Here is a 25601-nt window from a genome sequence, read left to right as displayed (position 1 = left end):
ATTTTCTTAATACCATTTTTTCTCTAGCTTACTTTATTGTAAGAATAAACTGTGTTTTTATATATATACACACACACATATATGTCATACAAAATATGTGTTAATTGACTGTATATGTTACCAGTAAGGCTTCCGGTCAACAGCAGGCTATGAATAGTTAACGTTTTGGGGAGCCAAAAGTTATATGCAGATTTCTGCATTGTTCAAGTGTCAACTGTATATATGAAAAAGGGGATGATATTTTCTGTGAAGCCACTGCCAATGTTGCATTTCATTTGGGCTCCCATACACTTCTAGGAAACCTTTCTTTGGTAAATTTTACAGTAGAATCTCATCGTTAAAAGCACAGGATTTGAAGCCAGACTGTCTGGTTCAAAGTCTGGTTACACCACTTAGTGAATGACATTAAGCAAATTATTCAGCTTTTCTGTAACTTAGGTTTTTTTCATGTGTAAAATGGAGATAATAAGAGACCTTACTTGATAGGACTATTGTGAAAATTAAATGACTTAAATGTGTAAAATGCCAAACCCAATGTCTGGCACAAGTAAGCACTTTGTAGGTAGATGCTATTATTATTATTATTATTATTATTATTATTATTATTTGAGATGGAGTCTTGCTCTGTCACCCAGACTGGAGTAGAGTGGCACGATCTAGGCTCACCACAACCTCTGCCTCCTAGCTTCAAGCAATCTCCCTGCCTCAGCCTCCTAAGTAGCTGGGGACTACAGGCATGCGTCACCACACCCAGCTAATTTTTGTATTTTTTTTTAGTAAAGATGAGGTTTCACAATGTTGGCCAGGCTGTACTTGGACTCCTTACCTCAAGTGATCCTCCTGCCTCGACCTCCCAAAGTGCTGGGATTACAGGTGTGAGCCACTGTGTTTGGCCAATACTATCATTATTGAATTACCTTCTGCTTGTTTCTGAGCTTCATGTCAGGGGCTGTGCATTTATTTCTTTAATTTAAAAAGAAAGAAATTTTGTTTCTTTCTTTTTTTGTTTAATTAACAAAGATTGAATATATTCAAGGTGTACAATGTGATGATTAGATATACATCTACAGTGTGTAGTGGTTACCACAATTAAACTAACACATCCATCCCCACCCATGCTGTACCCTAGATCATCAAATGTATTCATTATAACTGAAAGTGTATATGCTTTGACTAACACCTAGTCATTTTCCCCACCCAGTAGCCTTTGAAAAATGCCACGCTATTATCTGCTTCTATGAGCTCAGCATTTTTAGGTCTCACCTACCGGCATACCTGTTTTTTTTTTTTTTTTTTTTTTTTACTTTAAGTTCTGGGATACATGTGCAGAATGTACATGTTTGTTACATAAGTATACACATGCCATGGTGGTTTGCTGCACCCATCAACCCATCAGCTAGGTTTTAAACCCCACATGCATTAGGTATTTGTCCTAATGCTGTCCCTCCCCTTGTTCCCTATCTGCCAACAGGCCCAGTGTGTGATGTTCCCCTCCCCGTGTCCATGTGTTCTCATTGTACAACTCCCACCTATGAGTGAGAACATGTGGTGTTTGGTTTTCTGTTCCTGTGTTAGTTTGCTGAGAATGATGGTTCCCAGCTTCATCCATGTCCCTGCAAAGGATATGAACTCATTCTTTTTTATGATTGCATAGTATTCCATGGTGTATATGTGCCACATTTTCTTTATCCAGTCTATCATTGATGGGCATTTGGGTTGGTTCCAAGTCTTTGCTATTGTGAATAGTGCTGTAATAAACATGCATGTGCATGTGTCTTTATAGTAGAATGACTTATAATCCTTTGGGTATATACTCAGTAGTGGGATTACTGGGTCAAATGGTATTTGTGGTTCTAGATCCTTGAGGAACCACCACACTGCCTTCCACAATGGTTGAACTAATTTACACTCCCACCAAAACAGTGGAGAAGCGTTCCTATTTTTCCATATCCTCACCAGTATCTGTTGTTTCCTGACTTTTTAATGATCACTATTCTAACTGGCATGAGATGGTATCTTGTTGTGGTTTTGATTTTCATTTCTCTATCGATCAGTGATGATGAGCTTTTTTTCATGTTTGTTGGCCGCATAAATGTCTTCTTTTGAGAAGTATCTATTCATATCCTTTGCCCACTTTTTGATGGTTTTCTTTTCTTGTAAATTTGTTTAAATTCCTTGTAGATTCTGTATATCAGCCCTTTGTCAGATGGATAGATTGAAAAAATTTTCTGCCATTCTGTAGGTTGCCTGTTCGCTCTGATGATAGTTTCCTTTGCTGAGCAGAAGCTCTTTAGTTTAATTAGATCACATTTGTCAGTTTTGGCTTTTGTTGCCATTACTTTTGGTGTACCATGTTTTATTGTGCCTCACAGCTACTGTGTTTCTTACAAATTGCAGGTTTGTGAGAACTCTGTGTCAAACAAGTCAGTGGGTGCTATTTTTCCAACATCATGTGCTTACTTTGTTTCTCTGTTTCACATTTTGGTAATTCTCACAATATTTCAAAAGTTTTTATTATTACATCTCTTATGGTGACCTGTGATCAGTGATCTTTGACATTATTATTATAATTGTTTTGGAGCATCATAAACCTGATCTATATAAGATGGGAAACTTAATACATGTTGTGTGTGTTCTGACTTCTCCACCAACCTGCTGTTCTCCCATCTCTCTTCCTCTCTTTGGGCCTCCTTATTCCATAAGCCATCACAATATTGAAATAAGGCTAATTAATAACCCTACAATGACCTCTAAGTGTTCAATTGAAAAGAAGAATCACTTTAAGTCAAGAGCTTAGTAAGGAAGCCATGTTGAAAGCTGAGACAGGGCAAAAGCTCAGCCTCTTGTGCCACCTAGCCAACTTGTGAAAGCAAAGGAAAAGTTCTTAAAGGAAATTAAAAGCGCTACTCCAGTGAACACACAAATCATGAGAAAGTGAAACAGTCTTATTGCTTATAAAGTTTTGATTTGTCCATATAGAAGATCAAACCAGTCACAACATTCCTTTACACCAAAGCCTAATCCAGAGCCAAGCCCTACTGTCTTCCATTCTATGAAGGCTGATAGTGGAGAGGAAGCTGCAGAGGTTAGTTCATGAGTTTAAGAAAAAAGGCCATCTCCATAACATAAAAGTGGAAGGTGAGCAGCAAATGCTGATATAGATGCTTCAGCAAGTTATCCCAAAGATCTAAGATCATTGATGAAGGTGGCCATGCTAAATAACAGATTTTCAATGTAGGTTATTCAGCCTTCTATTGGAAGAGGATATCTCTAGAAATTCATAGCCAGAAAGAAGTCAATGTCTGGCTTCAAAGCTTCAAAAGACAGTCTTACTCTCTTATTGGGGGCTAATGCAGCTGGTGACTTTAAATTGAAGCCGATGCTCATCGACTATTCTGAAAAGCCTAGCGCTCTTAAGAATTATGCTAAATCTAGTCTGTCAGTACAAACAATGCCTGGTTGATATCATATTTGTTTATAGCATGGTTTACTGATTATTTTCAGCACAGTGTTGAGACCTACTGCTCAGAAAAGAAGATTGCTTTCAAAACATTAACGGTCATTGAAAAGATAGCTGGTCACACAGAAGATCTGATGAAGATATATAAGGAGTTTAATGTTGTTTTCATGCCTGCTAACATAACATCCGTTCTTCAGCCCATGGATCAAGCAGTATTTTGACTTTCAAGTCTTACTATTTAAGAAATATATTTTATTTTATTTTACTTTATGATTTTGAGACAAGAGTCTCACTGTGATATCCAGGCTGGAGTGCAGTGGCATAACCTGGGCTCACCAAAACCTCTGCCTCCTGGGTTCAAGCGATTCTCATGCCTCAGCCTCCTGAGTAGCTGGGATAACAGGTATGCACCATGATGCCCAGGTAATTTTTTTCTATTTTTAGTAGAGAGACGGTTTCACTGTGTTGGCCAGGCCTGTCTCGAACTTTCTGGCCTCAAGTGATCCACCTGCCTCCGTCTCCCAAAGTGCTGGGATTAGAGGTGTGAGCCATGCACCCAGCCGAGAAATGCATTTTAGAAGGCTATAGCTGCCATAGATTGTAATTCTTCTTATGGATCCAGGTAAAGGAAATTGAAAACTTTCTGAAAAAAATTCACCCTTCTAGATGCCATTAAGAACATTCACAATTAATAGAAGGAGGCCAAAATATAAACATGAACAGCAGAAATTGATTCTAACCCTCATGGATGAATTTAAAGGGTTTGAGACTTCAGCGGAGAAAGTAACTGTAAATGTGGTAAAAATAGCAAGAGATCTAGAATTAGAAAGTAGAGCCTGAGAATGTGACTGAATTGCTGTAATTCATAATCAAATTTTAATGGAAGAAGAGTACCTTCTTATGGATGATCAAAGAAAGTGGTTTCTTGAGATAGAATCTTCTCTTGCTGGAGGTGCTGTGAACATTATTGAAATGACAACAAAGGATCTAGAATATTATATAAACTTAGTTGATAAGGCAGCAGCAGGGCTTGAAAGGAATGACTCCAATTTTGAAAGAAGTTCTACTCTGGGCAAAATGCTATTAAACAGTATAACATGCTACAGAGAAATCTTTCATAAAAGGATATGTCAATCAATGTGGTACTTTATTGTTGTCTTGTTTATGAAATTGCCACAGTAATTCCAACCTTCAGCATCTGCCACTCTGATCAGTCAGCAGCCATCAACACTGAGGCAAGACCCTCCACCAGTCAAAAGATTATGACTTACTGAAGGCTCAGATGATAATTAGCATTTTAAGCAATAAAATATTTTAAAAATAAATTATGTACTTTCTTAGACATAATGCTGCTGTACACTTAGTAGACTATAACAGAGTATAAAACTGACTTTTATGTGGGAAACCAGAATATTTGTGTGACTCACTGTATTGTGATATTCAGTGTATTGTGGTGATTTGGAACTGGACCTGCAATGTTTACAAGGTATGCCTGTATAAGTGAGAACATAATGGTAATTTGTCTTTCTGTGCCTGACTTATTTTACATAGCATAATGTCCTCTGAGTTCATCCACGTTATTGCAAATGACGTTTCCTTTTTTAATGTTTGAATAATATTCCATTGTATATATGTACCTCAATTTCTTTATTCATTCTTCTGTCCATGGACACTTAGGTTGTTTCCATAGCTTCCCTATTGTGAATAATGCTACAATAGAAAAGGAGGAATAGATATCTCTCCAAAACATCGATTTTATATTTTACATATATACCCAAAGTGGGATTGCTGGTTCATATGGTAGCTCTGTTTTTAATGTTTTAAAGGAAACTCTGTACTGTTTTCTGTAATAGCTGTTCCAGTACATTCCCACCAACCGTGTACAAGGGTTCATTTTCTCCACACCCTTTCCAACACTTATCTCTTCTATTATTTCTCCTCCTCCTCTTCTTCTTCTTCCTCTTCCTCTTCTTCCTCCTCTTCCTCCTCCTCCTCCTCTTCCTTTTTCCTTCTTCTTTCTTCTCTCCCTCCTCCTCCTCCTCCTCCTCCTCTTCCTCTTCCTCTTCCTCTTCCTCTTCCTCTTCCTCTTCCTCTTCCTCTTCCTCTTCCTCTTCCTCTTCTTCTTCTTCTTCTTCTTCTTCTTCTTCTTCTTCTTCTTCTTCTTCTTCTCCTTCTTCTTCTTCTCCTCTTCTTCTTTTTTTTAAAACAGAGATGAGGTCTTGCTATATTACCTAGGCTGGTCTCAAACTCCCAGGCTGACACAGTTCTGCCACTTTAGCCTTCTGCATAGCTGGGATTACAGGCATGAGCTACTGCACCCAGCTCCTTGTCTTTTTCATAGCAGCTATCTTAATAGGTGTGAGGTGATATATCATTGCAGTTTTAATTTGCATTTCTCTAATGATTAGTAATGTTGAGCATCTTTTCATGCGCCTGTTAGACATTTGTCTATTTTCTTTGGAAATATGTCTATTCAGATCCTTTCCTTGTTTTTTCAAAACTTTTTGACAAAAATTATATATATTTATTTTGTATAACATATTGTTTGTAATATACATGCATCATAGAATAGTTAAATTGAGCTAATTAACATATGCATTAGTTCACATATTTTGCAGTGAGAACACAAATTCTACTTTTTATAGAGTTTTCAAGGGTACAATACATTGTGTTAACAATATCACCATGTTTTACAATAAACATTGTAAAATTTTTTCTTGCTATCTGAAATTTTGAATCCCTTCACCAACATCTCCCCAACTGCTCCCCACATCCTTCATTTCCCAACTATTCTGGCCCAGGTAACCACCATTGTACTCTCTACGTCCATGAGTTCAACTCTTGTAGATTCCACATACGACTGAGTTTATGAGGTATTTTTTTTTGTGCCTGCCTGCCTTCACTTAATGTCCTCCATGTTCGTCCATGTTATTGCAAATGACAGAATTTCCTTATATTTTAAGTCTGAACAGTATTCTACTGTATATACTATTCAGCCTCCACATAGATATATGGAGCTCTCTCTATATGATATATATATCTATATATAGATATATATGATCTCTATATGATATATATCTATATATGATATATAGATATTATATATATGTAATCTATATATATCACATTTTCTTTATCCATTCATCCATTGACAGACACTTAGGCTGATCCCATATTTTGGCTATTGTGAATAATGCTGCAATGAACATGACAGTGCAGGCATCTATTTAACGTACTGATTTCATTCCTTTGGAAATACACCTAGTAGTGATTTGTTGGATCACATGGTAGTTCTATTTTTAATTTTTTGAGAAACCTCCCTGCTGTTTTCTGTAATGGTTATGCTAATTTACATTCCCACCAACTATGTACAAAAGTTTCCTTTTTCCACGTTTCTGACAGCATTTATCTTTCATTTTTTTTTTTATAATAGCTGTTCTAAAAGGTGTGTAGTGATACCTCATTCTGATTTCAATTTGTGTTTCTCTGAGGATTAATGATGTTGAACGTTTATTTCATATACCTATTGAACATCTGTATATCTTCTTTTGGAAATGCCTAGTCAGGTCTTTTGTCTTTTTTTTTTTTTTTTTTTTGAGACGGAGTCTCGCTCTGTCACCCAGGCTGGGGTGCAGTGGCCGGATCTCGGCTCACTGCAAGCTCCGCCTCCCGGGTTCACGCCATTCTCCTGCCTCAGCCTCCCGAGTAGCTGGGACTACAGGCGCCCGCCGCCTCGCCCGGCTAGTTTTTTTGTATTTTTTAGTAGAGACGGGGTTTCACCGTGTTAGCCAGGATGGTCTCGATCTCCTGACCTCGTGATCCGCCCGTCTCGGCCTCCCAAAGTGCTGGGATTACAGGCGTGAGCCACCGCGCCCGGCGCTTTTGTCCATTTTTTAAATTGGATTCTTTATTTTCTTACTATTTAGTTGTATGAATTTCTCATATAATTTGAATATTAGCCCCTTATCAAATACATGGTTTGCAAATACTTTCTCTCATTACGTGTTGCCTTTTCTTTTTTCTGACTCTTTCCTTTGCTGTGCAGAAGCTTTTTAGTTTGATGTAGTCCCACTTGGCATTGTTTGCTTTTATTGCCTGTGCTTTTGGTGTTCTAGCCAAAAAACTATTGTCAAGACCAGTGTCAACGAGATTTTCTCCATGTTTTTTTCCTAGACTTTTAATGGTTTCAAGTCTTGCATTTAGATCTTTAATCCATTTTGAGTTGATTTTTGTGTATGGTGTAAGATAAAGGGCAAATGTCATTCTTTCTCATGCAGATGCTCAGTTTTTCAAACATAATTTATAAAAGAGACTTTCTTTCCTTATTGTTGAATATCAGTTGACCATATATGCATGGGTTTATTTCTAGATTCTGTATTTAGTTCCATCAGGGTGCTATGCCTTTAATGTGTTGCAACTCTAGAGTCTATCATAGACCTAGAGTATAGGAGAAGTAAACAAATCTTTGATGAAGAAAAGAAAGTCTATTTAAATGAAGCATTGTTTAATGCTATATACCCCTTCCCCACATACATACCTTATGGCAAGATACAATTTGCTTAATGAACACCCTCATGCCATTATAGTAGTTATCTTGTTTCCAGCTGGCTTACAACTTGGACCCCTCTCTGAAATTCTGAAAGTCAGTGTAGAAACTTTAGCCATATTAAAACAACAACAACAACAAGAAAAAAAAAAAAAAACACAAGACATCTACACAATAATAGCTATAACCTTTCTGTAGAGCTGAAAGTTAATCTACCTTTGCTTCTCTGGTGAGCCATGGTAGGTTCCTGAGCAGGGGAGCATTGTAATAATAACAGTGGTTTAGTATTTCTTTTTTCATTAGACATTAAAAAAAAAAGAGAGAGAGATAGGATTTTGCCATTTGCCCAGTCTAGTCTTGAACTCCTGGACTCAAGCAATCTGCCCACCTTTCCATCTCAAATTGCTAGGATTACAGGCATGAGCTGCCATGCCCAGCCAGGAATATTTATGTGGGACATATCTAAAAAGTAGATTGTCTTGAAGAGAGAGCAGCTATAAGGTGGTCAGGTAGGCATGAGGTAAAAAGGACTAGGACCCCAGTGAGCATTTTGTCTACCTTTGCGGTAGACATGGCAGATACCAGATGTATATTAAGAATATTGAATAATGGAGACCATTGGAAATAACACGTGAAGAATACACATAATGCTTTTTAAAACCAAACTTACAGTATCTTATATTATCTGTGGCTGTAACTACTCATGTTCACTTTTTCCTTTAGCGTGAAGTATTAGTAAAGGCAAAACATTCTGCATTCCGACAGTTGACCTACTGTAGTGATCATTTTATGTGCTAACGTGACCAGACCACAAGGTGCCCAGGTTAAACATCATTCTCAGCATTTCTATGAGGGTGTTTTAGGATGAGATTTACCTTTAAATTGGTAGACTGAGTAAGGTAGATTGCTCTTCCTAATGTTATGGGCCTCATTCATGTGGTTGACAGCCTGAATAGGACAAAATGGCTGACCATCTCCAAGGAAAGCTTTCTCCCAACCTTACTGACTTCAAACTGGGACATTAGCTTTTCTCTGCCTTATGATTTGAACTGAAAAATCAGCTCTTCCTGGAACTCAGACTTACTGACCTTTGAACAGGAACTAGACCATTAGCACTCCTGAGTCTCTAGCTGACCAACTCACCTTGTAGACCTTGGGATTTGTCAGTCACTATAATAATGTGAGCCATTCCTTATATCAAAATAAATTTATTATAAGGAATTGGCTTATTGGTTCTGTTTCTCTGGAGACCCCTGATTAAAACACCTATACTATAGATTTTTAAAATCTACTAGGCAATTTCTCTCAGGTTCACATGGATATTGAAACAAAGAGAAAAATTCAGATGTTACTTGCAAGCATAGTCTTCCTATTAAATAAATTTTCCATGACATTAAAATTAATATTAGCCATGGCGATTATGTGTTCTTTCCTCTCTTAAAGTAATGGTACTTTTATCTAAAATTCATTTCATAGTGATATATTCAATGATTACTTGAGTCTTCTTTACTTACATTAATTAGGCTTTAACAAACCAGACAGCCCATAAAATAATAAATAGCTTGAAATTAACATAGTGAAAATTCATTTAAAAATCTCTTGGTTTCTTAATTTACTGCTGCTCCTGAATAAATATGCTCAGATATTTTTATTTTCCTTTAGTGTGAATCATTTCAACTTAAAGATTAGATGTTTAAATATTTGGAGACTCTCCAATGTTTTCCAACAGTGAACAATTTTAAAAGTTTCACATCTCTTAATGACTATGAGTTCAAATAACATATTCATGATAATCTGTTAGTTTAATATACATACATGTTAACATATATATATTGAACTAACATTTTAACTAATTACATATTAGTTTCTCATATATAATATATATATAATATATATATATATTTGTTTAGACCTGTGCACAAATATATGTATGTACACACACACACATACACAGATAGGCTTGTCCACACATAGATCTGTGTATATTCTGTCTGTAATGATTTCAGGTAAACAAATATATTTAAGTGGAGATAAAATGTATGTTTAGTGACTTACATAGCTACTCTTCAATGTATGGCCATCATAAAATCAACCTCAGCCACAGTGGTATTGGTGATTATGATAATAAAACTTACATATGTAATGGGCTTAGCAAGTTTGTGCAGCAAGGAGATTGGCATGGTGGCCCATGGTATCCTGCAATGCTAGGATTGTATTTGTAAGAATAGCAAGTCAGCTGTCCAGATGGTAATTATAGCAAAGTAAGAGCAGACTTCAACACTTAGTCTCAGGGCAACTGATCAGGGTTGCAAGAATATAGGAAACATATAATAAGAGGGTTGTAAACGTCCTGACAGCTTGACTTAGTCATTTTCTGGTAGTATAGGTAGACAGAAGAAGTTCAGTTCTTCCCGGGCCTGAGAAAGTGTTCGTGAATTTGCAGATAAGGACAGGGTCTGTGGTCATATGGTTAATAGAGTGAACTGCTGATAGCCTTTGGTAAAAGCTAACGTAAGAAAGAGGTGCTTTGGTGGCCAGGTGTGGTGGCTCAAGCCTATAATCTCAACACACTGGGGGGTCAAGGCCAGAGGATTGCTTGAGCCCAGCAGTTTGAGACCAGACTGGGCAACATAGCAAGATTGTCTCAACAAAAAAAATTTAAAAAAATAGCCGGGTAAGGCAGAGCACACTTGTAGTCCTAGATACTTGAAAGGTTGAGACAGGAGGGTCACTCAGGCCAGAAGTTTGAGGAGCTGTGATCATACCACTGCACTTCAGCCTGAGTGACAAAAACGAGACCTTGTATAAGAAACGAAAAACGTGGTTGGAGGTACTGTGCTCTGAGGTTTTGTTTCTGACTCATGTGTTAAAATGTCTTGACCTGGGACCTGGTTTAGATGAGGATTTCCATGGAAAACTGACTATTCCTTTGCAGATTCTTATTTATGAAACTCTCCTTGGCAGTCTTTTGTCTGGTTTGCATCTCAACTTTGACTTGTGCAACCCCATACCCAAAAATGAAAACAAGCTCTTGATGCTTCAAACATGTGTTTATTCTATCCTATGTATCTCTGTTTTAGTGAATTACAGCACATCTACCTTCTGATCTGTCTGAAAGCCAAGGATTTAATTCCTCCTTTTCCTCATTCCTGCTAGTACTACTGACATAGTCCTATACTAATCTTCTTGCTTTAATTCCTTTTCTGCAAGGCATCTAGTCTAATATTCTTAAAACTAGATTATGCCTGATTGAAACTCCTCGATGAATTCCCAATATACTAGGAAAAAAAGTCGAACTTGTCTCTTACTGACATTGCCCTGATCAGACTCCCGCAGTGTCTCATTTTCCTCATTCCCACCTCTTCATTCCTCCAGCAACAATAACTTTCTTCTTGTGGCTTGAACATGCCAAGTCTTTTCCCAGCCTCGACCCTGTACGCTTGCTATTTTCTCGGTCTGGAATTCTCTTCCCCTTGTTTGCCACATGACTCCTTTTCATTCTTCAGGTCTTTATCACTCGGCATTCTGTGACAGATAACAGAAACCACTCCACTTTAATCAGAAGGGCACTTAACATGATAAGTCAGTGCTTACCATTTTTTAGAAGGTCTTTGGAATAGCTCCTGATGTAGAGCTATTCCAGACTCCAAGAACACCATCGCAGAACTGGCCCTCTACATCTGCCTCATTGGGAAGCTGGGGAGTTAGGAGGCTCCCGTCCCAACTGCTGGCTTCAGGGTTGTACTACTGTAACCATGAGCAGGGGATCAGGGAGTGGGGTCAGAACTGTTACCTTCAGCAACAGATCTTATGTGCTGTCTGACAATAAGGAGGCTGGACTTCTGTGCCAGTGAAGTAGACACCTTTTCTGCCACTGCGTCGTCCTTCTACAGCTTAGTTCTGAATCAGTGCTACTCATGAGTATATCTGGTTGTCTGTGTCTAAATCCAGATCCCTAGCTGCGGAGGAGGATATGAAACATAGCTTTCAGCTTTCCAGTTTCTGGAGCACAAGAAGGTATGCAAAATGAGGTTGAAACAGATGATGGTCTGCTAGAAGGCCTCGCCTCATTCCACCTGTCCATCCCATGAAATCCTATTATATCATCTTCTTTATTCCCATAAGAGCAGTTGTTATAATCTCTATCCTTTTTAATTTGTTTTTCATTTGTATACTGTCTGAGTCTTCCACTGCTGGACTGTAAGCTCCACAAGGCAGGGGGCTTTCCTAACTTATGCAGGACTTGGCATGTGCAAATGCTAGCACAAATGTGTTGCTGAATTGAGTTGAATAAATGAATAAATAGAGCCTACTTATTATTTCTATATTCACTAAAGGACACTCATTGGTCTCTGACAAGATTCCCTTTTACTTGGGGTGACCCTATAACTTGTTGCTCAAATAGGGACACTTTGGAGAGAGAAATGGGTAGCATGATTAATAATTGTACTAAGACAGAAGGCATGAAATGGGACTGTCTAAAGCAAACCGGGCATACAGTCATCAACTTATTACAATCTCTATTCTCTGACAGACTCATCTTCTTAGGTTGCCTCAGAGGGATCCAGATGTCTCTACCCTGGACAACTCTTTTTACTCCTTCATGTTTTCAGTCGTTGCGTAAGAATTTTAGTTACATGGACTGTGACAACAGTTTCATACTTCTTGTGGGATTTCTAAAACTAAAAAAAGTTCCCACAATATTTTACTATCTAGACTATTTGAACTTGATTCTAGATCTTGTAACAATAAAAATCAAAAGCAGGGTTCTAGTGTATGGTTTTCCAATGTCATTTTAAGTAGGTTACTCAGCAATCACTGGGAGAGTTTACTAGAAACAGATTTTTAAAAACATCTCTGTTGGAGCTACTGATTTCTTTAGGGGAGCTCAAGAATCCATTCCTTATGAAACTACCAGTGAGTATGGTGCATGGTTAGATTTAAGAACCATGAGACAAGCAGCGTCTGAGGCCCCTCCTATATTTGGTACAAGGATTAATAAGTACCTTTAACATATATAATCATTGGCATTAACTATGATAAAAGCTATAAATGATTCAGCAGTGGGAATTGACAGGCTACTGTGCTCTGGTGTGCAGGATGTCTATGTGATGTGATGCATGTGTTTGCAATACAAGGCAGCCCACCCCCAACCTTCCGGGCCTGCAGCTGAGATCAACTGTGACTAACCTGATTCCAAAACTAGCTGACTCATTTCATTGCTTCCTGTTTCTCTTATTATACTTTGAAATGTTTTCAGTGAAGAGACTAGCACTCTGCCCAGTGTACTGTAAGTGCCTGGTAATTATTGGTTATATATATATACATTTATTAAAAGAAGGAAGGAAGAAAAGAAGGAGTGGAAGAGAAGGGGAGAGGGAGGAAAGGAAGGAGGGATCAAGTAATGAGGCAATATGGTAAATATAGTAGAGAAACAAATTTACTGTTCTTTATCAGGATGCAATTTTAGGAATTTAGGATTTAGGAACATAAACACAAAATATATTGGGAACAAGACAAAATTGTGTCCTCTGTTGTTTCAGATGACTTGTTAAAAACTGAAGTTTTATTGCACTGGTTTTTACACATCTGAGTGCTAAGGTAACTGCTTGTTTGACTGAATGTAACTTAAAAATATATGCAATTGACATTGTTTATTTTTGTAAATGATGTAACAGGTTGATGTGAGAATGGGCTTGCTCAGGGTGAACTAATTTGGGACTGGAGTTTGAGAGGGCCTTTTATCACCCTCATCAAATTGTGTAATTTATTTTTTTCAAAATATTAAACTTTAAAATATAGATTATAACATTTATTTTAGGGTTGTGAGAATATGAGAATCAAGGGATCTAATGAATGAGAATCATTGTTTTGAGAATCAATGAGCTAAGGAATGAGAAAGTTCTAGGAAATACTTTAAAATGAGATATTTTAAAGTGAGGTATAAGAAAGATTACTTGCCCTTTTCACTGAAACAGATTTTCTCAAAAATCATGAATAATTAGAATATGGAGGCATGCTGTATTCAAATCTGTTGCAGTCTTCAGCCTTATTTTCATTATATTGAGTTCTTGATTTCTTGATATATTTTAGGTCCAACATGGTTTCTTTCAGATACCAGGATCTGAAAAAGCTTTTTAATGAAATAGATTTTTAATATTCATTCATTGTCTAGATATTGTGAAATTGCTGTTGTTCTATACCAATCTTAGACGTAATACAACCTGCAGTTACTGATGTGAAATTGAATGGAGCAACTTCATTCTGTAAAGTTGAATCAGTGATTAAAATAACCCTATGAACCATCTGAACAGTGTGTGTGTGCGTTGGTTCTGGTTTTCTTCTATCTAATTGTAGTCCCAATATCAGTTAACATCTTCCATCTCTCTGTGCAGTTATGCTTACTTACTCTGAAAAGATGTTATAGTGACTGGAAAAAAAATCAATTTATCCATCAATAGACCTATATCTCATATCTCCTAAAAATGCATTTTCCATCATTCTCTTTTGAGCCAATATTTATTATTGTCCCAAAAAATGTGCATTGCAACTGGAGAGATGCAGCCAGCTTAGGCAAGCATGCCTGTAGTGGGCTTAGGGCATTTCTGAGGCACTCTGTCTCTTTATCTGGAGCCTGGAAATGATTGTTTGACACACACCAAAGGGAGAACTTCATCAGACACTGAAAGTGGTACCTTGGAGTCTGCAAAAATAATTCCCATTGCTCCAGGGTTGGAGAAAAGTAAAGATGCAGAAACATAAAAGTCAAAATCAAAATGTAATAGAAAAATGAAAGAGGAAATAGAAGAGGAAGAAGGTGATAAAAATAAATGTATGAACTGCCTTTTTATTTAGCAGTCTTATCAAAATCACAGGGGATTTTTTTGTCTGTCAGAGTCTCAAATCCTTAGGCATCTCCTGAAATATCATGAATTTTCAATGTGCTTTAAATTTTACATTTTTGAAAGCAAGGGAATTTTCTTACATACCGCATCAGTCCAGCAGATACAAAGTAGCACAACAGAACTCTTATAAGCTTATTTTTATCGAATTCACTTCTTATAAAAGCAGTACAGTTACAATTGAGGGAAATAATGGAAAATGGCTTTGCTGTGAATTTTGATGACTTTGTTGAATCTTTAAATCTAACCTCATTCCGTCTATCATTAGTCTTTTCCTTTCATGCCCTTTGATGGCAATCGTGTTTTGCAGATGAGCCCATTAATTCACTGGGAGGTTAAGTGATTAGCTCTGCCTGGCAGTCAGGTGCAGGGTTAAGATTAGACAAAAGTCCCTCAGGGTCCAGTGATTGCTAAACTTTGAGGACAGTGACCCTCCTTATTATAAAACCAGACATTCAGAAATTATCTAACAGCTTCTTTTATCATATTCCAAAGAAAGTTTATTTACCTTTACAGAGAAAGAGCCTACAATGGTTCTAAAAACCAGGTTGCTAGAAAGACACTTTCTCCTCAGAAGCTAATATAATTTAGAGAGAATTTCTTGAGATAAATATAAATGTATTTCAATTTATGCAATGCCTACATAATTAACAAATAAGTAAGTATTTGTTTGGCTTGTTAATATTCCAGGCACCCCAACAAGCTCTATTGGGGTTACGAAGGTATGCAATTCATAGAAACAGCCCACATTGAGTCATTCATTGTTTCGTTGTTTCATTCATTCATTATGACAGTCAATTCATTTATGACAGTTGTTAAATTAATGAAAAAGTAACTTCATTAGGAAATGTTTCACGGTCTAGATTGTATCATATGGATAAAATATTAACAGACACAGAAGTGTGAGTCCTTCCAGGTATAGGAAATAACACGACAATCTCCCTCCTAAACAAATCTCTGTGGTAGAAAGACATAGTAACATTTATTGAGTAGCATATGCACTGATATGCCTAGAGCATTTTGTAATATGAGTACATGTGGAAAGTAATTTTAATGTAAGTTAAATATTTATAAAATACATATTTAAAAGATAAGCATCATTTTTCTTCAATTTTGTGATTCATCTAGTTTTCTGTAAATGGTAGAAAATAGAACAATTCTATTATATTCCAATCCTTCCTCCACAACCCTCTCAATAAAATTATAACAAAGAGCAAGCCACTACATAATTCCCCTTCCACTTACTATAGAAGAAAATCAACCTTAAGATTAATTGTGAGGGTTTCAGTAGAGTATTGCCTAATTAAAGATGACCAGAGAAGCGGCAGCCTCAGAAACTCCTTTAATTTGACAGCCTCAGTACTTAGCATGTTTAAGAGTAGTTCTCAGGGGTAGTTCCACAATCTATTCCATTTGTATAAACCTTCAGAACTTCACTCAGACAATAGGAGTGTGCAAAGGAATAACTTGTCTTCCATGAACAACAAACATTTACTGCATTTGCTTGCATTGTTTCTCAGCTTTTTAGTAAATATTTTATTTCTGAAATGAAAGAACTGTTTTATGGAAAAATTCCTTCAAGACGCAGATGTCCGTGAAGTTGAGGTTCCAGCCATTGCAGTCTTGAGTATAATTTCCACCTGAAGGTTGGGAAAGAGCATTTTTGAAGAGATGTGAGCAACACTTAAGCACCCCTTCTATATTTTCAGCAAATAGTGTTTTTAAGGCTTCTTTGTTCTTCCCTTGTTAAGTCTTCAGATTAGTAACTGCTGATTAATGCCCCAAAGATAAGGGATTACAGGAAGATGAGTATTGCATACTAATTTCCCTAAATTTGGGGATGGGGAGAAATACAGAAAGATGTGAGTAAATGCTATAAACATTTCAAAAGAAAAAAAAATGACTCACAATGGGGAGATGTGTTAATGTGTTGTTCAGGCAATAAAAGTGCTTTACTTTCCTTCTTTTATAGTGTATATTTAAGGCATACAACATGATACTTTGATGCATGTATATTACATATATATTTAGTGAAATATACTAAGGTCAAGCACATTAACATATCCATCATGTCACATAATTACCTTTTTAACTTTTCTATTTTTTGGTGGTAACAGCATCTAAAATCTGCTGTCTTAGCCAATTTCTAGTATATAATACAAAATTATTAACTGTAGTCCTCGTGCTGTACATTAGCTCTTGAGACTTATTTATTTCAGTTGTTTATATAACTGCAACTTTGTACCCCTTGACATGCATTTCTCCATTCCACACCCCCTCCTTGTCCCTGATAACCACTGTTGTACTATCTTTTTCTATGGGTTTGACTTTTTTTTTAAAAAATTCCACACATAAGTGAAAACATACAGTATTTGTCTTTCTGTGCCTGGCTTATTTCACTTAGCATAATGTCCTCCAGGTTTGTCCATTTTGTCACAAATTGCAGGCTTTTCTTTTTTTTTTTTTAAGACTGAACAATATTCTACTGTGTATATGTTATGCATTTTCTTTATCCATTTATCCCTTGAGGGACACCTAGGTTGCTTTCATATCTTGGCTATTGTGGATAGTGCTGCAACGAGCATCGGCGTGTGGATGTTTCTACAAGGTGCTGATTTCACTTCCTCTTGGGTATATAACCAGAAGAGGGACTGCTGGGTCATACGGTTTCGCTTCCTTGGTGGGAAGCCCCCCATAGTTTTGAAGGCCTGTATTCAGTAAACTGTCTACAACAATCCCATCTGAGCCTCCTTTTCTTCAGCCTCTGTCTCCCTCTGATTTGGCATTTTTCTTCTCTGTCTGCTTCCTTCCCACATCTCTTATCCATTGCCAGTTCCGTTTAGCCTCAGCAAATAAATATGTTCAAGTTTCTTTTCATAAAAGAAAATAAAAATAAATAAATAAAAATATAACCTTTAAACCTTCTACCTCTCTCTCAGTCATAGCTCCCTTAAAGAGAGGAGGCTTCCATGTGTTAACACTGCATCATTATCCTCAGCAAACTAACACAGGAACAGAAAATCAAAGACCGCATGTTCTCACTTGCAAGTGGGAACTATGAGAACAGATGGATACAGGGAGGGGAACAACACACAATGGGGCCTGTCAGGAGTGGGGGGCGGGGGAAGAGAGAGCATCAATATCAATAGTTAATACATGAGGGGCTTAATACCTAGGTGATGGGTTGATAGGTGCAGCAAACCACCATGGCACACATTTACCTGTGTAACAAACCTGCACGTCCTACTTATGTATCCCAGACTTAAAATAAAACACATTTTTTAAAAGAGTTTTTGTTTCTTAAATTTTGTATCCAATTGAGTGCATCACTCACTTCATCCTACTCCTGGCCCTCTGTATCCACTTGTGAATTTCATAGGTAACTCAAGCTATTTGTCTTCTACCTTCAATCAAGTCTTCTTTCACACTGTTACTCCCTGTTTCTGTGAATGTCATCACATTTTACCTGGCTGTAAAAGCCAGAAAGCTGGCTTGCCTTCACCCTTTTCTTTATCCCTGTCTCGCCAACCTTATAATCAATGATCATATATTGCCTCTTATGGCTCTTTAATATCTTTCTTCAGAAACACTGTCTCTACTTAAGACCCTCCTCATTTCTTTCCTGAATTGCCAAGAATTGTCCTGTAACTATTCTTTTGTGCTAATGTGTCCCCCCATCCTTTTGTTATTTACATAATTGTGGCCAGAGAAGTTTTTCTAAAATGCAAATCTGATCATACATCCTTGACTACTTAAAGTCTTTCAATACCTTTTTATGGGCTTCACATAAAATCCAAAATCCTTAGCAAGCCGTATAAAAACCTTAATCATCTGGACCTACTAAGTCCTTCATTTTTATCTCTTGTCACTGACCAATTAAGACCTTTGCTGAAATTACCTTCCTTTGCAGGAAGGTAAATAGGTTATTTCTCACAGCATTGGACCTTCTAATATGCTATTTCTTCTGCCTGAAATTCTCTTCCTTTAAAACTCAATTCATAGGGCACATTATCCAGGAATTCTTCTTGATGTTTACAGTTTCAGCTAGGCATTCATTCCATCTACTTCCTGTCATTTGGTACTTCCATTTCATAGCTGATACTGTTTCCTGGTTAGCCTGGTCTCAATGCTATGAGTTATTTGGGAACAGGGACCATATCTTTTAATCCTGTGTCTCTAGTACATTATATAGTTCTTGGAAGGAAGTAGGTATTTCCAAATGACAGAAGATATCAGTACAGAATATTATTCTTTTCTCATTTTCATAATAATAATGGAATTCCCTTTAAAAATGTTTTAATATATTCCTAATTTAGTATTTTGATGGATCAAGATTTGGCTATCTGCCTAGAAATAGTTTTTCTTGAATATAGTCATCTCAGTCCCTCCCCTCACTATCCCTCCTCTGTTGGAAAAGCCACCCCATCCATGCAATCCTAGTACAAACTGAGATGCTTAAAAATCACAATATTTTATTCAGAGGATATCTATGAAGCAAGATTGGGGATACAGGGAAGGAGTAGTTTAACAACTGACAGGACCACACACATTCTGTTTCTCCATTCTTAAGCTCAAAAACCCAGATACATGTTAGAATCAAGGCACGAGACAATTGTTGTTGGCCACATTAAATGCCTCTGACTGGCCGTGGAGCTGGACAAAAATTGCATGGACATCTAGCCCAGACAAGGAGCCTCAAGAGACAAATATATCTAACTGACCTAGACTAATATAATTTAATAGCAAATGCATGAAAGCATCATTAAATATAACTAGTTTTGCCCAAGTAGAACCCAGAGGAGAAATGTAGATCTAAAATAAGACTTAGTATATTTCAACACTCAAGAGCTTTCTTGATCACTTTAAGGCATGCTAACAATTTTCCATACATATGACAGTTATGAGGCAATTAATGAAATACTTTGCAAATCAATTGCAAAAAAGAGAAGAAAAAAATTGAGTAAGTAACAGCTGAAGTAAAAAATGAAACTGCTATAAATATAGATAATAGCTTCCATTAAAAGTGTCTTCCAACATTGGAAAGTTTAATCACAGTTACACTCAAATCATTGGTTACACTCTATTTCACAGCTATCCAGCTTGGAGAAATCTATGCACTATTAAACATGATAGGTTCAATGTTTTTTATAATATCTGGTCAGCAGTGCAAAATTTTGTTAGCTAATTTCATTAACAAGTCTCAGTTTCATTTAATTCTAACAATAATAATTAAAAAGCAAGTACTATTTTTTAGATGGTGCATGTCTAATCTGTAGAGGGGGAGGAATTTTTCTAAACATAGAGGAATTGAGACAAAATCACATAGGGAAACATAAATAGACCTAAATATTTACATTTAGTTAATAAATATAACTATATATAGTTGGTTTTCTTATAAATAAATAAGAAAAACATAGTTGAGAGAAATATTTGCTTCAAATGTAAGAGGAACATTTAATATATTGACTATTTACAATGGTCATACAAATTTCTAATGACCTATCTTAAAAAATCTTAAAAATAGCAATTTACAAAGGGCATACTCCAACAATTTATGAGAGAAACTACATTTGACTGACTGATACATTTATGAAAATGATTAAGACTTAGATGTAATAAATGAAACATAACGAGACATATTTTTCATCTTTTGAAATAGAAAATACTTTCAGAAGAAATATTTTGGATTGATAAGAAGGCACAGAGATCACACTACTATTTTATATGCCTGGCAAAAGATTAAACAAACTATAAAATAAAGAAAACTGTCTAGAAAATAATTTGGCAAAATATTTTCTTCTTGCTCTTTGGTTCAGAAACACTACTTCCAAGAATTTTACCCTAAGAAGTAATGTAAAATTTTTAGAAAAAGTATTTGTGCCTAGTTTAAAAGCTTTTTATGTTAGAAAACAAAGGATATATAAATGTCAATAGAATGGAATATAATACAGGCATTAATGTTGATGCTTATAATAATTTAACAAAATGAGACCATGCTTATAAACATAAAATGCAAAGCACCTACATGGTGTGATGTATTGTAGTTATACACACCAAAACACTGAAAGAAGAATGCTAATTCATTACAATGATTATCTGTGGTTGCCAATCTTATTGTTAATTATTATTGTTTTCTCGTATTCTTAAAATGTACTTTTGATTTTTCATATGGAGCATTTATTATTTTCATAATCAGAAAAAAGGCATTTCTAATAAAAGAAATTTGGTTGGAAATGAATCACAAAGGAATAATAATGTTACTATAACACTGCCTATTATCCTCTAACCTCAAGTAAATTAGTAGATTCTTTGTATCCATGTTGACAATTTGGTTTCCAGTCTTGCCATTTGTTATTTCAGTGAATGACTGCTGTGGTCTTTAGAGGAGGTGACATATCCAATTAATCTTTGTGAAGTTTCAGGCGATTAGTATGTTATTCACTCTTCCAGCCAACTTTTTCCTATTGAGGGTTTGGAGAGTTAGGTGGGGAGAAGGTAACCCCATTCTTATTGCTAAAATAATTTAATAAGGATAGTTAAATAAACAAAGCATTAGGCTGTGAAGAGAAATTGCCCATAAAGTATAACCTACTAATTTTCTGATCCTCTTTCTGTTTTACAGGATTGATATTTGGAAGGCGATTATTTTATACTTTCAGGATTTGACCTTTGATAGGAATCAACTCCCTAAAGAACAGTTTGGTTAAACTAAACCTTAACTGATTTCAAAGTTAGTAAGGAACTCGTCCTCAACAGGGAAGAGAAAAAATTGCAGGGTTTTATTTTTTTTTCCAATCACAACAGAGTATAACTACATTCTACAGTTAAGAGAAGCAATATTAGATATAGCCTTTGGGATTCTGATATATTCTTAGTTTACTGCTTAGTGCCGTAGTATTTTTCCATTATGTGCTGCTGCGGGAATTCAATCTTCCCAGGATGGCATATTGAATACACCCTCCATGTGGAGAGTAATGCCTTGTCGTGAAGATAGTCCCCTCCATTCTCAACATTTTTAACACACATCACCTAATGTTGACATCAAGGACATGGAGAGGGCCTTAGTCATCACTGTCCTTGGTGGGGGATACTTAGAGGCCTTTGTGACTCAACCTCAGGCATTTCCTCATGGTTCTTTGTCACTCTCATTCTATAGCAAGTCAGCATATCTGCTATTGTTCCAGAGTTTGACCCAATTATAGTAGAACTTCAAAGACTGTGGTGTCAAAATTAAAGTTCTGGTACTCAAGACTGTGTTTATAACTTTAGTGATACACATAGAACTAACTGTTGGATGGAGAAAATTCATTAGCCCACTCACTTCTGTGTCAAGGTCTTTATTATAGGAAAAGCTTGATTCCCATTGTGAATAGGCAACATTGTCTTTTCTATTCCTGGCTTTCCCCTCCGGTTCTCTTTCTTTTCAGCCTGTTTCCCTCTCCTTCGGAATTCCAAAGCTCTGATCTTCCCTCCATCCTACCCTAAACTTGCCATTGAGAAAGAACTCCATACAGTCTTTTGTCATTCTTGGTGTCATTTGCATTTAAAAAGGCCTGAAGATCTAGGTGGTCTACCAGGATTAAATTCTGACTGAGTAGAATTCCTTGAGTTAGCAGATCCGTCACGTGTATTTTAGGGGCTGGTGTCTCTTCTACCCAGCCATCTGTGTTTGTAATTAAAGGCAGTGCTGAAGTTGATCTGCTCCACTCTGCCCTCCTGCTTGCATGCTTACTTTCGTCCTTGTGGGGCCCCAGTCTTATGCCTTCAGGTGGGCCCAAACAGACTCTCACTCCTCCAATATTGTCTTAACTCATCACTAAAGTGTTGGTTCTTCTGGCCAGCTCTAATGATAACAGCAACGGCCTGTCTGGAGAGGTCTTTGCCATGACACTGGCTGCAGTGCGGGAGGTGTGGCCAGGGCTGCGCCCTCTCAGGAACAGATGGAAGCCCTGGCCCCTTCCAAGTTGGAGGGGCAGGAACCTCACTCCCCCAGGCACCACTGCAGCGACCTAGCTGTGGCTGCGGACTGAGGCATCTCTGCAGTCTTGGGGGCCTGGGAAGCCCCTTTGCCCCTGCACACTCAGAAGTGCCTGCTTCCTTTGCCTGGCCTCTCCGCGCTCCCGGTGCCTGCTCTGATTTCAGAGCAAAGTTAACGCGGAGCCCAGGAGCTGTCACAACATGGCCAGGTGCATGCACACTTAGGGCAACACCGACACAGCAGCCCCTTGCTGCCTCAGCCCCCTCTGGACTTTGGGCACTGACGAGCATGAGAGGGAAGCCAAGAGGGGGCTAAGGGTCGCTCAGTGTTGGCTTGCAGGCAGCCCTCGGCATGAATACCCTGGACGCTGTGGACACTGTAAACAGCAGGTTAATGGCAACAGGAGGCAGACAGGCTACTGGGTGGAAAGCGGCAAGTCCCTGGTGAAACCCCACCTTCAGGCCAGTTCTGCAGATAGGAGTGAGAACTTGCCCTGCTTTTTCCAGGCCCACCCATGACTGCCCATGGACCAGTCAGCATTGACTACCTTCCCTCTGAAGCCCATAGAAACCCTGGATTCAAGCCAGACTCAGGCAAATGATGGGCTGACCATCATTTGGCCAGAGAAGAGCTACCCATTATGGGTCTCCTCTTTGCTGAGAGCTGAGCAGATAATGGGATGCCCTGCCTGTGGAGAAAAGCTACCACTGCAGGTCTCCTCTGAGTTGTTCAGTAAAGCACCTCTTTGCCTTGCTCACCCTCCACTTGTCTGTGTACCTCATTCTTCCTGGGTGTGTGACAAGAACTTGGGGCCCACCAAATGGTGGGGCTGAAAGAGCTGTAACACACACACGGCCGAAACACACCCCTTGCTCACCGTGTTGTGGTCTACTAGAAGCAGAGAAGAGCTGCAGCCCTTTGGGTAGCCCAGACCAAGGAACTCCCTGAGCCAAGGCCGAGACATGCTCTTGGGACTCTGCAGTTCCTGTTGTCTTCAGCTTCCGGGCACCACTTCGTTCCCCAGTGCCAGCCGTAGAAGCTGCCTGTGGTATGCCTGGTTCAGCTACAGCCTTGCAGGGAGCTGGCACCCATGCAGGTGCATGGAGCTGCCCACCCCACCACAGCCAGCGTGCCTGGCTGTGCACAGTTGCTGGATCCTACGCTTGCTTGCTCACATACCCCTCGCCTCTGCGGCTGGCTTGCCCTTGGCATGCGTGGGATCCAGGCCAGTGGTGCGAGCTGAGCGCAGCCTGCCAGGTCGAGTGGGCATAATGAACCCAGCGGGCCCGAGCAAAACTCAGGCAAAGGCGCCATCAGCCACAGAGGTTTCCAGCCAGAAAAGCAACACGCCGAGGATCCTGTGACACTAGTAGCAGTAGGAATAAAATCAGAAGCAATTCCCAGCTCCAACACAAGAAGTTTATCCCTAGAAACCTTAGTTTGCTTTGACTACTTTATTTACACACAGTTTATCTTTTATATCTTCCTCTGGCCAAAACTTTCTCATAATCTGCTCTGTAGAAAATCTCCCACTTTATAGCTTAAACACAGGGAAACAGACCCTCCCTGCCAGCATGTATTTATTCAATCCAACTACTGTAATAGAAACATATAGCCTCTCCGAGTCCAGTAGCATAAGAACAATTTTACCCATGATCACGCAGAAGCTTCTGCTTATATATTTGTTATATGCATAAACTGTGTATGTATATACAAACATAATTAAAATAGCTATTGGGTCGTTATTGCAAGTGAAAATGCAATCTACAATTGTTGATGAGATAAACTGACAGAGTGGATCTACTTCTGCCCAGTCCCTCTCGTTCTGCAAATCTCTTTTGGAAAATCCTTTCCAGCCACCCCTTAGATCCCAACCTTCTTACCCTTGACACACATACGCTCTACTGGCGGTCTTCAGTTATCTAGTGAATGATTTGTTTGAGGTCAGCACCATGACATTATCATTCAGTTGAGAAATTGAGGCTACTCAGCTTTCATTATTTTAGCCATAACTGCATTTTCTTCTATTAGCCATGTAAAATAGACCCAGTGCTAAACATTTTATACATATTATCTTGCTCAGCCTTCACAATAACTTATTATCGTTGGCATAATTCCTCTTTTACAGATGAGGATACCAGGCTAAGAATGGCTGTTGCCTGTCCCAAGTTGCCATTGTGCAGCAGGGCTCAAGACGATTTTCACAGAATCATTTGGTTAAGGAACAGGCTTTACTGGGGGAAATTTATAGGCTGGAGTCAGCAAGAGAGGCACACATCCCTGGAGCCTCTTGGCCTCCCACAGAGAGGTAAGCCAGGACCAGTCCCTTGCTGGATACATAGTGGGTTTATATTACATTAAAGCAACTGTGATTGGTCTCTGTTCTTATAGAGTAAGGAGAAGAGACTCTGCAGGCAGGCTATTTGTATAACAGGTATAATTGTCAGCTGTTTTCCAGAGTTTTCTGAGGAAGCCAGCTGCTCAAAACCTGGGAACCTTGGAACCAGGGGAAAGATGCAATTGCTCCTTTGGGGGTGAATAAAGCACTGTAACTCCATCAAAAAACTTATGAGCATTTTTTGTAGGGGAAAACTGAGAGTTCTCATTGTGAGTTATTTTATTGTCCAGGGGACTGAGAGAAAACATTCCCAGCCACTTTTTGAAAAGTCTGCATTACATGCCATAGATACTGTGTGTGTGTGTGTGTGTGTGTGT

At 38.1% G+C, this 25601-nt stretch overlaps 1 protein-coding gene across 2 annotated transcripts in view; it reads left to right on the top strand.

Moving 5' to 3' along the window:
• The window catches only part of GRM8 (glutamate metabotropic receptor 8), an 814595-nt gene that overhangs the window by 539559 nt on the left and 249435 nt on the right, over positions 1-25601 (top strand). Inside the window, exon 8 of one of the 2 annotated variants that reach the window (XM_065542532.2) lies at positions 12541-14317. The exons of the other annotated variant lie outside the window; for it this stretch is intronic. Coding sequence (XP_065398604.1) covers positions 12541-12554 — 14 coding nt within the window. The 3' untranslated portion in view covers positions 12555-14317. Of the gene's footprint in view, positions 1-12540; positions 14318-25601 lie in introns of those variants that run through there. 2 annotated transcript variants of the gene reach the window in all.

The sequence above is a fragment of the Macaca fascicularis genome, chromosome 3 (genome assembly GCF_037993035.2).
Source record: "Macaca fascicularis isolate 582-1 chromosome 3, T2T-MFA8v1.1".
Classification (NCBI taxonomy): Eukaryota; Metazoa; Chordata; class Mammalia; order Primates; family Cercopithecidae; genus Macaca; species Macaca fascicularis.
The sequence above is the reverse complement of the archived record's forward strand: the minus strand, read 5'-3'. Positions and strand labels throughout refer to the sequence as shown.